Raw genomic sequence first — 14,977 nt, forward strand, 5'->3', positions numbered from 1 at the left:
TTATTATTTTCTCTTAGCATTTTAGTATTAGGTATGTGTATATTTTAAATTAGTGTAGATTACTATTCTGGGGTGTGTATGTAGATGTGTGTGTGTGTGTGTGTGTGTGTGTGTGTGTGTGTGTGTGTGTCTGTATATATTTTTTTTTTAAATATTTATTTCTATAAGTATATATATGTGTATATGTGTATATGTATATATGTGTATATATATGTGTATATATATGTGTATATATGTATGTATATGTATATATCTCACTATTGTTTTTTTAGTTATTAAAAAGATAATTAAAAAAAATGTATTTAGAAGGGAAAAAAATGTCTTTTTTTTATTATTATTATTATTATTTTATTTTTTTTTGATTGGGGGGTATGTCCAATATATCAAAATCCTTGTTCCCATCTCCTAACCCACAATATGTAATTGTACTGCTGTCTATGTCGGTTGCTGATGGTTTATTGTTTAGCCCGGCATTGCTTAGCAATGTAATCTTGTGATGCTATATCTTGCTTATCTCAGGGATTGACCCAACATGAAGCTTAAGTGCACAATATGTTTAAGTTGCAACTTATTCTGTTTAGGTTTATTAGATGCTAATTGAACACTTTATTCGCGGGAGCCTCCTCAGTTCAGATGTTAGTAGAAGTTCTAGGATAATGAGAGGTGAACGTATAGTTGGGATTTTATTTTTGTTTTACCTCTTGTTCGAGGTCGCGCCGTGCTTTTTTGGCATCGGCCAGACAATGTTTATTTTTATTTTCATGTTTTTTTCTCTCCTTTTTGTGTATGCCTGTTAAATGTGGGTTGATGGGAGGGGTAAATGTTGGGGAAAGTAGGGGAATAGGGTGGAGAGTAAAGGTGCTTGCAGGGGGGGAGGGGTGGGTTGGATACTGCTCGGGTGTAGGTGCTACATATGCTGATCGGGATGGTTTGGTGCGCTTTCTTACCTTTTTAGTAACTTACATGCTATGCAGGCCACCATAGGAACTACAAATGAGAGGAGGGCGGGGCTTACATTCACTTCCTGGAATGTCAAGGGTTTAAATGAACCAATTAAGAGAGGCAAGGTCCTAGCCTACTTGAAAGCACTCTCGTCTGATATTATATTTTTGCAAGAAACCCATCTGAAAAACAGTTCTCATAACAGACTTAAATGTAAGTGGGTGGGGCAAGTGTATCACTCTAACTTCTCTGCCAAAACGAGAGGCACAGCGATTCTGGTACGGAAAGGAATTCCCTTTCAACATAAAACCACTATTGTGGCCAAAGAGGGTCGTTATGTGATCGTAATAGGAGAGATCCACTCTACTTCTGTAACTCTACTAAATATCTATGGGCCAAACATTGATAACCCCTCTTTTTTCAAAAGAGTCCTTGCCCTGATTCCAGATATCTCCCATACTAACCTGGTCATTGGAGGAGACCTCAACTGTGTGCTAGACCAATATTTGGATAGATCCTCTACCCGGCGAACCCCTACCTCCTATTCAAGCGAATTCTTGAATACCTACATAAAAAATTCGAACTTATTTGATATATGAAGGATCTCTAACCCTACGGGTAGGGAATACTCCTTTTACTCTCAGGTTCACAATGTTTATACTCGAATTGATTACTTTTTGGTTGATGCTAAACTACTCCCCTATACCTGTAGTGTGAGGTATCATGATATTATAATCTCTGACCACAGTCCACTCACCTTCTCCCTGAGATTGGGTGACATCGTACCAAACGAGAGGGTCTGGAGGTTGAATCCTCAGCTCCTCACTGAACCAACATTCTGTGAACATCTTAAAGATCAAATTACATTTTTCTTTGATACCAACGACAACACAGAGACTTCCCCAGCATTATTGTGGGAAACACTGAAGGCTTATTTGAGAGGCTGTATCATCTCCTTTCAGACTGCCAGGAGTAGGCAAAACAGAAGAGAATTGGTAGAACTGGAGGGACAAATTCACTTACTGGATAGGGAGAATGCTAGACACCCATCTAGGGAGAAACATAAAAAAATGATGTCTTTAAAATTTAAATACAATCAGATCCTCTCTGCTAAAATTGCTAAATCTTTTCTCTATGCCAAGCAAAAATATTTTGAGTTTGGTGACAAACCACACAAACTACTCGCCAGACAACTTCGTAAGAATGTGAGTGACCGTATGATTCACAAAGTTAAATCTGCATCTGGGGAATTACTCTCTTCCCCCAAAGACATAAATGACAGATTCCGTCAGTTTTATGAGACTTTATATACATCTAAAGCGGACCCTAACCCCTTAATTATGCAAAACTTTTTGGAGAACTGTAATCTTCCTGCCCTGAACCAGGAAGACTCCAACTTCCTGAATAAGGAAATATCTCTTGAAGAAATTACAGAAACAATAAAAACTCTAAAGAGTGGCAAGACCCCGGGCCCAGATGGATACCCGAGTGAATTCTACAAAACATTCAGCAACATGCTCTCTCCCTACCTACACAAAATGTTGGTTCAGGCCAACGAGGATGGAGTGCTCCCATCCACTTTGGATGAGGCGTTTATTACAGTTATACATAAGAAGGGTAAGGATCCGGAAGAGGTAGGGTCATACAGACCAATATCCCTCCTTAATACAGACCAAAAGATTTTAGCAAAAACTTTGGCTAACAGGCTGAGCACTTTAATTGGCAAATTGGTCCATTCAGACCAGACCGGCTTTATCCCTAACAGAAACTCATTCTTCAATCTCAGGCGCCTATTCAACATTATATATTCTCAGAGGTTACCTAACGTGGACCTAGCCGTTATATCTCTTGACGCTGAAAAGGCCTTTGACCAAGTTGAGTGGCCCTATCTATTCAAGGTCCTACAGAAATTTAATATTGGAGATGGGTTCATAAAGTGGATCCAGCTTTTATATAGGAACCCCTGTGCGAGAATACTCACTAACCAATCATTGTCGCCCCGATTTAACCTTCACAGAGGGACAAGGCAGGGTTGTGCGCTGTCGCCTATGCTCTTCGCTCTAATTATTGAACCTCTCGCTCAAGCGATCAGATCTCATGCAGCAATACACGGCTATAATACTAAACATACTCTAAATAAGATTTCCCTATACGCAGATGACATTCTCCTCTATGTAACAGAACCCCAAGATAGTATTCCAGCTATTCTGGAGGTGATTAATTTGTTTGGTACCTTCTCGGGATACAGAATAAATTGGAACAAGAGTGAATTAATGCCCATTCGGTTGCAAAACACCTCCTGGCTAGAACATCTTCCACTTAAGCTATCTTCAGATAAATTTACCTACCTTGGAATTGTAGTTACCAAACAATACTCCTTACTATTTAAAGAGAATTTCCCCTCTCTGATGCAAAAACTTAAGGCAAACATACAATTTTGGAGAACTCTCCCAATTTCTCTGCTCGGAAGAATTAATGCCATTAAAATGGTCTTCCTCCCACAACTGCTTTACCTATACCAGAACATCCCAATATTCATACCAAAATCCTTTCATAAACAACTGGACTCTATTATCAATCCTTTCATCTGGGATTATAAAACACACAGGATAGGTAAAAAACACCTCTGTAAATCCAAGATGGAAGGAGGATTGTCTCTCCCAAACTTTATATTTTACTATTGGGCCGCTAACCTCCGCGCTGTTACGTTTCTGCTGGATGACGCACACCCGCCACCCAGCTGGCTTAGTATGGAGCGAGAGGAGTGCCACCCCTTCTCTATTGGTGCTGTGATTTTGTCACCTGTCAATCTGGAGATGTCACTTTACCGTAACAATCCTATTATACATAGCACAGTCCGAATCTGGAAGCAAATTAAAGTCCACTTTGATCTTAGACCAATATCATTCATGCTTCCTGTTGCCAGGAATCCCTCCTTTGCCCCCTCTAACCTTGACAACACCTTTGAGCGGTGGGGAGAGCTGGGGATAAGTACCATAGGGGATTTATATATAGGGGGAACCTTTGCTTCCTTTGAATCGCTGAGGGAAACTTATAATCTTCCCAGAAGTAACTTTTTCAGATACCTACAGATTAGAGACTATGTTAGAAAATACCTCCCAACATTTGGGAATGCTAAACCTTCCACGTTTGACGGATGCATAAAAATATGCCCCACCTCAGACAAACTGATATCTCGTATATATGATGCTTTTCAATCTGTTAGCGCACCCTCTACTGATGCCATTAAGGCAAAATGGGAGGAAGAACTAGGGACTGACATTTCGGTGGCAGACTGGGAAGATAGCTTGGTGTATATCCACACCTGCTCCATTAACTCCAGACATCGTCTCATACAATTCAAGGTATTACACAGATTACACTATTCCAAAACCAAACTGCATAGGATATTTCCTGGGACATCCCCTATGTGTGATAAATGTCAGGCTGAGCAGGGTACACTACTCCACTGCTTTGCCCTATGCTCTAACTTGTATGGGTATTGGTGTGGAATTTATGGGGTCCTCTCTGAAGTTCTGGAGACTTCAATAGACCCAGACCCGCTTCTGATAATCCTGGGAGTGTCCGATTCCCTAAACGGATTAACCAACTCCCAAAAACAACTCATCTCTTACAGTCTCATTTCGGCAAAAAAATTAATCTTGTTGTTTTGGAAAAAGAGGGAAGCGCCCTCTACCAAATTATGGCTCAGCGAATTGGCAAACACTGTACACTTAGAAAGAATTAGATATATTTTGAACAATAAATTATCAACATTTGATCAAATCTGGCAGCCTTTCCTCTCTTACTTGGACCAGGCGGCGCTGTGAATTTGCACCTAACGCACTCTCAATTGTCATACGGTAGTCTACCTTTGGGCAGCGTGTGCTGGCCCCGCCACCCGAGCAGTTGGGAGGGGGATAGGGTGGAATAAGGGGGGATAAAGTGGGGTATAAGTGGGGGGGGCTACATCAACTTTTTTTTTTTTTTTTTTTTCTCTAGCTGTCCTTGTTTTGTATGTCTTGTTTTGTAATATTTGTTTTGTGCCCAGAACTCTGGGTCTTTTGGTTAATGTCTGTTCTCTTATGTTTAGATAAGAACTGTAAACTTGTCTTTTATACCTATACACCATTCTTGTATATGTGTTCAATAAAAAATATTTGAACAGAAGTGTGTGTGTGTGTGTGTGTGTGTTTGGGTGGTTTGGGGCATACAAAAACATTCTTCCCATATGTTCCCAGGGAGTTAGGTCGCCCAGTTAGTTGCAAATGTAGTGTACTCGCATCCAATAACCTGCAGTTTATAAATTCATGAATTATGCAACGGGTGGGTCTAATCCTGGTTGCTAATTGGTTAAAACCGCATTCCAGCTGGTGTCTATTCGACAAGTTACCACCGGCTAAGGCTATGACGTAATCCACTCTCATCAGCCCAACCAGGCAATTTATAAACTTGATCTCCACTGTAAAAAGTAATCTAGACATGTCCCCTTTCTTTTAGACTAGCATTTGCAACAGCAGAGATTTGTATAAACCTTGCTGTCTCTCTCCGACCTTTTCAATATTGAAATTTGATCTCCGCTGTCCCATTTGAGGATTAACCTGTCAGGACGAGACGTCTTATCTCAGCCAACCGAAATCATAACTCGGCATAATATTTATGGAGATATATCCACAAATAAATATCAATAGAGCTACTGCAGTTTGCTGTCATTCCAGCTTCAGTTTGAAGTGATTGTGTTAGCTGTGTAGTTGGCTCGCTCCTCTGAACATTGTCCTGACGAGAGAGCACATTTTCTATGCCAGACGGAATCGCTCATTAGCTCATTGTAAATGTCACGACAAATAAATGTCACTAGAAAACAGCTTAAACGCAAATGCAGCTACTTTGCTGTTATTCTGTCTGCACTGTTTGACGTGACTGTGTTAGCCATGGTTGGCTAGCTAGCAACCAAGGGATAAGAACGTTGCCAGGCAGAATGGCAACAGAACAAATGACTTGTTATTTAAATCTGTTGGTAACCAGTTGTATAAAAGTGATAACACCCTCGAAGCCGGTGGTTGGAGGATATATTGGCAGGGTTTGCCGGCCCTCGACTGCGTACCAATATCCTCCAAATACCGGCTTCTCTGGCATTATTACTTAAATGCAACTGCAACAGTTAATATAGCAGTTAATATTGCTGTTAATATTGCTAATTGTTTCCCAGTAAACTGCAGGACCATTCATCAGTGTGCAGATATCTAAATGCCATGAGGTTTTACTGTTACACACACAGGGGAGTTGGTCTGTCTGTGTGTGTGTGTGCACTCAAACCATTCTGTGTCTCTTTTCACCTCTCCACCAGGGACGTGGCCCAAATAGACCAGTCCATGACTGCTGAGCCTATATGGCTCTGGTCAAATTTAGTGTACTATACTGAACAAAAATATAAACGCAGCATGTCACAATTTCAACGATTTTACTGAGTTACGGTTCATATAAAGAAATCAGTTAATTTTAATTAATTAATTAGGCCCTAACCTATGGATTTCACATGACTGGGCAGGAGTGCACCCACTGGGGAGCCGGGCCCAGCCAATCAGAACAAGTTTTTCCCACAAAAGAGCTTTATTAAAGACAGAAATACTCCTCAGTTTCTTCAGCTGTCTGGTTGGCTGGTTTCAGGCGATGCCGAAGGTGAAGAAGCTGGATGTGGAGGTCCTGGGCTGGCGTGGTTTACACGTGGTCTGCAGTTGTGAGGCCGGTTGGACATACTGCCAAATTCTCTAAAACAAAGGTAGAGAAATGGACGTTCAATTCTCTGGAAACAACTCTAGTGGACATTCTTGCAGTCAGCATGCCAATTGCACACTCCCTCAACTTGAGACATCTGTGGCATTGTGTTGTGTGACAAAACTGCACATTTTAGAGTGTCATTATATTGTCCCCAGCACAAGATGTACTTGTGTAAAGATCATGCTGTTTAATCAGCTTCTTGATATGCCACACCTGTCAGGTGGATGGATTATCTTGGCAAAGGAGAAATGCTCACTAACAGGGATACGAAGAAATTTGTGCTCAAAACATGAGAGAAATACATTTTTTGTGCGTATGTAACATTTCTGGGATCTTTTATTTCAGCTCATGAAACATGGGATCAACACTTTACATGTTGCGTTTATATTTTTGGTGTGTGTGTGTGTGAAGGAAATACGGTGCTTTTTGGGACGTAGCCTATGTGTTTATGCATACCAGTAACTATCCGTCTCCTCTCCTCCCGATTCACCAGGGAGGTAACCCAGATAGACCAGTTCCTCCAGGAGACGGCAGCGCGGGAGGCCAACGCCAAGGTGCGCCTGCAGCAGTTCATCGAAGAGCTCCTGGACCGTGCAGACCGCGCCGAGAAACAGCTGCAGATCATCAGCAGCTGCGGGACCACGCCCAACGGCAGCATGGGACGCTGCAGCCTGCCCGGCTCCAACAAGGGCTCCAACAATGGACGCCAGGTGAGCTGATCCAAGACCAGTTTTGCTTTTGATTACACAAACGGTTACGGTAAGCTGATTTCTAGATCTGTAGCCTGACAGGCTCCAAAAGGGGCAACAAATGCCAGGTGATCTGGAGTGGAGAGAGGAAGTTGGCCGTGTAGTAGACAAACAAAAGTCAGATTTGTGTAAGGGGAGCCTAATGGTTAAGAATTGGGAAAGGTAAACTGATCCTAGATTATTTCTGGTGATCTGGAGTGGGAAAAAAGTTGACCTAGATACTGATGTGAGGTCAGATTTGTATGTGTAAACCTAATGGTTAAGGTTGGAAAGGTAAGCTGATTCTAGATCTGTGCCAGATAGTGGTATAATGTCCCTGTGGATAATGTCGCTGTTTAAAAACTCCCCTTCCATGATGTGAAATAATCAAGGGCAATCTAATGTGGTCGACGCACCTGATAACTCCAAAGTGACAAAGGAAGGATGCATCTTCATAGAATTAGACCAGGGCCAATGGCATCGCCACAAATTAGACACTTCCTGTTGTTACATTGACAGGACAACCAATAGGGGAAAACAAATCCATTGCTGTCTGGGGGAACAGATGACAGTGACAACTCGTCAAAGTAGCTTTTTACCTTTTGAATAATGAATAGGCATTGAGTCTATTGAACTGTGCCACTGTAGACTCACAGGACAAAACCAGGATGGACTTGCATAAACCAGATAGAGCTTGGTCAAGTAAACTGAGTATCTGATTAATAGACGGTGTGCATGTGCTGTGTGTGCATGCGCTGTGTGTGCATGCGCTGTGTGTGCATGCGCTGTGTGTGCATGCGCTGTGTGTGCATGCGCTGTGTGTGCATGCGCTGTGTGTGCATGCGCTGTGTGTGTGTTAACCGAATTGAACAGTTGTACATCACAGGAGGCTGCTGAGGGGAGGACGGCGCATAACAATGGCTGGAACGGAGCGAATGGACTGGCATCAAACGCATGGAAACCATGTTTGCTGTATTTGATACCATTCCGCTCCAGCCATTACCACGAGCCCGTCCTCCCCAATGAAGCTTCCACCACCCTCCCGTGTTGTACATTCCTTAATATAGTCCTTGCATAATTAGTCAACATTACATGAGTCACTTGTATAATTGGTTCTACAACTGCATATGTTAGTTCCAGTCCAAATTATTTTTTTTTGGGGGGGGGGTGATATTGGTATAATTGGAATGATTTTGGAGTGACATGAAAACAGACAATCTAGCCTAGCATGTGGATATCTATGTCTGAGATCCAAATGGCAACTTATTCCCTACATAGTGCACTACTTTTGACCTGAGCTCTATGGGCCCTAGTCAGAAGTAGGGCGCCGTGTAGGGAATGGGGTGCGTCTTATCACTTGGGCTATTAGAAACAGGCAAGGTGGGCGTGTTGATGCGTGTCGACTCATCACAATTGAGCATTTTAATTTGATCTGGGCTGATTAGGGAATGTGTTAAATATTTATTAAACGGAATGGGAGAGCGCTGGACTGTGAATAGCAGAATTGGACAGCGAAGGAGGAGGTGTGTGTGTGTGGTGTGTGTGTGTGTGTGTGTGTGGCCGCTGGTCATGTCACCACTTTATTTCTTCGTTTACCTCAGAGGTAATAAGTGGTTGTCCAGGTGTTAGTCATCACTGGTGTTGGCATAGAGATGCACCCGGCTTTAATTTAAATGCTAAATAGCTTTTAGCTAATGATCAAGTATTTTGATTACAGGAATCAGTGGTGTCTGACTCACTTGATATCTGGGTTAACCTTGAGGCATGAGGGAATTCTGTGGGGCCATTTCAGAATTTCCTCATGCCCTTAGATATGATCTGAAATCTAAAGTATTGCATTGTTATTGATTACATGCAGAAAACATCCATACAGAGGAGGCATTGATGTTCCATATGCCGCCATATTAATAGACCAAAACTAAGTAAACATTGTGATACATTTCCAATTCGCAAAATCTAAAGTGTTTTTTTTTTATCCAAGTGTTGTTAGCGAGAAATGGATGGAAGGAAAATGGATAGAAACTGGCCATCTATCGTTTCCATGGAGACACACCAGTGGCTCTACTTGTTCAAGTTGTCCAGGTCAGGTGATAGCGCAGTAGTTGGTCTCTGATTCATCTTAGATACCACATTCTACTCTTCCCCCCCATATCTCTCCCATCTCTGACCTCTCCCACAGTTGACAAGAGTTAAGTGAATGCGTTTCCCACGCCGCCCAAAATTCCCCACCATTTACCACGCACAACCTGCATCCCATCAAGCTCATTCATTACCCAGCCCGATGTAGCCGAGCTAGGTGTGTGTCCCAAATTGCACCCTGTTCCCTACTTTTGAACAGAGCCATATGGACCTGGTCAAAACGAGTGCACTATATAGGGAATAGGGCGCCATTTTGTAGGGAATAGGGCCCCCCCCCCCTCCCCCCCAGTCTCCATTAGTGCTCATCGTCAACATTTTACAGGGCTTGCACTTCATCTGTGTTAAGAGGCTGTTAGACAGTCAGTGATGTGCAGCAGTGTTATGATGCTTTTGAGGCTTGATTTGTATCCACAGTAGTCATCTTGTTTGTCTTGTGCTTATGAGTCGTTGTTTTCAGCATTCTTGTGTCCATGGCTAGAATACTATTATATTATAGGGCATTTGGCATGCTACGGACACGAGAAAGATACAGCACACCGGCACATTGGCCATCCAGGGATGCCCCTCTCTCTGCCATTGCTCACTTTCCCCTCCTTTCTCTCTCTGCTTCCTCCCTGGTCTGTTTCAACTGGCGCTGGGCCCAGACAGGGTTTTCTGTGTGTGTGTGTGTGTGTGTGTGCGTGACACACACACACCTCAGTACATCTGAGATATTTGGGAAGCCCCTGTAGGGAATTTGCTTGAAGGGAGAAAGAGCGAGAGTGTTGGGGAGAAGGAATCTACAGAGGGGAGCGAGTAAAAAGGCAGTGGTACTGTAGATGAAGGTATTGGGCGGGATAGAGGTTTAGTTCAGTAGAGGGATGGGAGACAGCGTGAGTTCCTATACGGTAGATAAAGGGAGGGGAAGAGGGAAGGAAGATGAAGGGAAATGTGGCAGGCCCACGCCCAAAGTCTCCTGAATATCTTCGGTTCCTTGTGTAAAAGAGGGGGATTACCAACTCTCCCTCCCTTTTCACACTGTCTGACCAGGGTGGTCAAAAGTAGTGCAATATATAGAGAATAGGGTGCCCTTTGGGACGCAGACACACTTTCAGATAGCTCCGATTACACTTCCTTAATGTCAGCCAATTAGCTGTCATGTTTTCAGAGCCTCATCCAATTGCAGTTAATTATCCCTAAACCTCAGACAGCACTCACATACAGGAGCTTTGCAGTTCTTTCAAGTGTGTGTGCACGTGGTTGCGTGAGAAGTGAGTTGAAGCTATAGACTGGACGTTTTCAAGTTATTTTCAATTTTTTTCTTCATTCGTCAGTGCTGTTCATGATAGCAGAATTACTTTTTTCCTTTTTGTTATTTAAACGTGGAATTCAAAATTAATCAAGTGAAGCCTTTAAAAAAGTCACGCATCCACTCCCACTAATTTTAGTCCTTTGTTTGGCTAACTAATTGGTCTCTCTGGTATTGTATCGTTGTGTGAAGTTGACATACTGTACACAGTGTCATTTCAAAATGGTGGACAGCCAATGTTGATAGAGAGGATGAACGAGGGGGATTCTGCTCCCATGTCGAACATGACGCTAACATTTGATCATGATGGAAACCAAACGAGTGTGGTGTATGGTGATAGGGGGGATGGGCTGAGAGTGGCTGAGGGTTGGGATTAAAGAGTTTGTTTGGTATTGTGTTATGTGATTGCTGTATAAAAAGTACCGTGTGTGTGTGTTCATTTGTCCGTCTGTCTATCATCTGTCCACCTATCAAATCAGTTTATTTGTCACGTGCGCCGAAAACAACAGGTGTAGACCTTACAGTGAAATGCTTACTTACAGGTTGTAACCAACAGTGCAAAAAAGGTATTAGGTGAACAATGGGTAGGTAAAGAAATAAAACAACTGTAAAAAGACAGGCTATATACAGTAGCGAGGCTATAAAAGTAGCGAGGCTACATACAGACACCGGTTAGTCAGGCTGATTTGAGGTAGTATGTACATGTAGATATGGTAAAAGTGACTATGCATATATGATGAACAGAGAGTAGCAGTAGTGTAAAAGAGGGGTTGGCAGGTGGTGGGTGGGACACAATGCAGACAGCCCGGTTAGCCAATGTGCGGGAGCACTGGTTGGTCGGCCCAATTGAGGTAGTATGTATATAGTTAAAGTGACTATGCATACACACACACACACACACACACACACACACACACAGTTGAAGTCAGAAGTTTACATACACTTAGGCTGGAGTCATTAACTCATTTTTCAACCACTCCACAAAATTCTTGTTAACAAGTAGTTTTGGCAAGTTGGTTAGGACATCTACTTTGTGCATGACACAAGTAATTTTTCCAACAATTGTTTACAGATTATTTCACTTATAATTCACTATCACAATTCCAGTGGGTCAGAAGTTGACCTACACTAAGTTGACTGTGCCTTTTTAAACAGCTTGGAAAATTCCAGAAAATGTATGACATGGCTTTAGAAGCTTTTGATAGACTAATTGACATTAATTTGAGTCAATTGGCGGTGCACCGGTGGATGTATTTCAAGGCCTACCTTCAAACTCAGTGCCTCTTTGCTTGACATCATGGGAAAATCAAAAGAAATCACCCAAGACCTCAGGTCTCAAAATGATAGACCTCCGCAAGTCTGGTTCATCCTTGGGAGCAATTTCCAAATGCCTGAAGGTACCACGTTCATCAGTACAAACAGTAGTATGCAAGTATAAACACCATGGGACCACGCAGCCGTCATACCGCTCTAGGAAGTCTCCTAGAGATGAACGTACTTTGAACGCAATCAATCCCAGAACAACAGCAAAGGAGCTTGTGAAGATGCTGGAGGAAACTGGTACAAAAGTATCTAATATCCACAGTAAAATTAGTCCTATATCGACATAACCGGAAATGCCTCTCAGCAAGGAAGAAGCCACTGCTCCAAAACCGCCATAAAGTCCCACAACGGTTTGCAACTGCACATGGGGACAAAGATCGTACTTTTTTGAGAAATGTCCTCTGGTCTGATGAAACAAAAATAGAACTGTTTGGCCAAAATGACCATTATGTTTGGAGGATAAAGGGGGAGGCTTGTAAGCCGAAGAATACCATCCCAACCGTGAAGCACAGGGGTGGCAGCGGGTGTTGTGGGGGTGCTTTGCTGCAGGAGGGACTGGTGCACTTCACAAAATAGATGGCATCATGAGGAAAGAAAATTATATGGATATGTTGAAGACATCAGTCAGGAAGTTAAAGCTTGGTCGCAAATGGGTCTTCCAAATGGACAATGACCCCAAGCATACTTCCAAAGTTGTGGCAAAATGGCTTAAGGACAACAATGTCAAGGTATTGGAGTGGCCATCACAAAGCCCTGACCTCAATCAATAGAACATTTGTGGGCAGAACTGAAAAAGCGTGTGGGAGCAAGGAGGCCTACAAACCTGACTCAGTTACACCAGCTCTGTCAGGAGGAATGGGCCAAAATTCACCCAACTTATTGTGGGAAGCTTGTGGAAGGCTACCCGACACGTTTGACCCAAGTTAAACAATTTAAAGGCGATACTACCAAATACTAATTGAGTGTATGTAAACTTCTGACCCACTGGGAATGTGATGAAAGAAATAAAAGCTGAAATAAATCATTCTCTCTACTTTGATTCTGACACTTCACATTCCTAAAATAAAGTGGTGATCCTAACTGACCTAAGACAGGGAATCCTTACTAGGATTAAATGTCAGGAATTGTAAAAAACTGAGTTCAAATGTATTTTGCTAAGGTGTATGTAAACTTCTGACTTCAACTGTATAGATGGATAGATATCTCTCTATAGATATATGTGTGTGTGTGTGTGTATGTATATATTTTATTTATTTAGCAAAAAAGGAAACATCCTCTCACTGTCAACTGTGTTTATTTTCAGGAAACTTAACATGTAAATATTTGTGTGAACATAAGATCCAACAACTGAGACAAACTGAACAAGTTCCACAGACATGTGACTAACAGAAATTGAATAATGTGTCCCTGAACAAAGGGGGGTCAAAATCAAAACTAACAGTCAGTGTCTGGTGTGGCCACCAGCTGTATTAAGTACTGCAGTGGATCTCCTCCTCATGGGCTGCACCAGATTTGCCAGGCCTTGATGTGAGATGTTACTCCGCTCTTCCACCAATGCACCTGCAAGTTCCTCAACATTTCTGGGGGGAATGGCCCTAGTCCTCACCCTCCGATCCAACAGGTCCCAGATGTGCTCAATGGGATTGAGATCCATGGCAGAACACTGACATTCCTATCTTGCAGGAAATCATGCACAGAACGAGCAGTATGGCTGGTGGCATTGTCTTGCTGGAGGGTCATGTCAAGATGAGCCTGCAGGAAGGGTAACACATGAGGGAGGAGGATGTCTTCCCTGTAACGCGCAGCGTTGAGATTGCCTGCAATGACAACAAACTCAGTCCGATGATGCTGTGACACACCGCCCCAGACCATGACGGACGCTCCACCTCCAAATCGATCCCGTTCCAGAGTACAGGCCTCGGTGTAATGCTCATTCCTTCGACAATAAACGCGAATCTGACCATCACCCCTGGTGAGACAAAACCGCGACTCGTCAGTGAAGAGCACTTTTTGCCAGTCCTGTCTTGTCCAGCGACGGTGGGTTTGTGCCCATAGGCGATGTTGTTTCCGGTGATGTCTGGTGAGGACCTGCCTTACAACCCACCTACAAGCCCTCAGTCCAGCCTCTCTCAGCCTATTGCAGACAGTCTGGGCACTGATGGAGGGATTGTGCGTTCCTGGTGTAACTCGGGCAGTTGTTGCCATCCTGTACCTGCCCCGCAGGCGTGCCGTTCGGATGTACCGATCCTGTGCAAGTGTTGTTACACGTGGTCTATCACTGTGAGGACGATCAGCTGTCCGTCCTGTCTCTCTCTCTGTAGCGCTGTCTTAGGCGTCTCACAGTACGGACATTGCAATTTTATTGCCCTGGCCACATCTGCAGTCCTCATGCCTCCTTGCAGCATGCCTAAGGCACATTCACGCAGATGAGCAGGGACCCTGGGCATCTTTCTTTTGGTGTTTTTCAGAGTCCGTAGAAAGGCCTCTTTAGTGTCCTCAGTTTTCATAACTGTGACCTTAATTGCCTACCGTCTGTAAGCTGTTTGTTTATGGTCTGTCTAAACAAATGTCCTCGGGTGGTGGTGGATGGGTTAATACAAAAATGTTAACCATTTGATCATGATGGACATGACAGGGACGTACCACTATGATGTATTGATTGTCAAGTCCCGTCTTGCTGGTGCAGCCCCGTCTTGATACTCCATTGGGTGTTTCTCAATAGTCTCAAGTGGTTTCCTCCCCTCGTGTCTAGGGCTGTGGTGGTCATGACATTTTGTCA

General features: G+C 43.1%; 1 protein-coding gene across 1 annotated transcript in view; it reads left to right on the forward strand.

Annotated features, from left to right (window-relative positions):
- LOC115191616 (F-box only protein 41-like) overlaps nucleotides 1–14,977 on the forward strand; it is a 79,817-nt gene that overhangs the window by 23,241 nt on the left and 41,599 nt on the right. The window contains exon 3 of the mRNA XM_029749403.1: nucleotides 7,214–7,430. Within this exon, the coding sequence (XP_029605263.1) occupies nucleotides 7,214–7,430 (217 nt within the window). The remainder of the gene's footprint in view (nucleotides 1–7,213; nucleotides 7,431–14,977) is intronic.

Source organism: Salmo trutta, chromosome 4 (assembly GCF_901001165.1).
Source record: "Salmo trutta chromosome 4, fSalTru1.1, whole genome shotgun sequence".
Lineage (NCBI taxonomy): Eukaryota > Metazoa > Chordata > Actinopteri > Salmoniformes > Salmonidae > Salmo > Salmo trutta.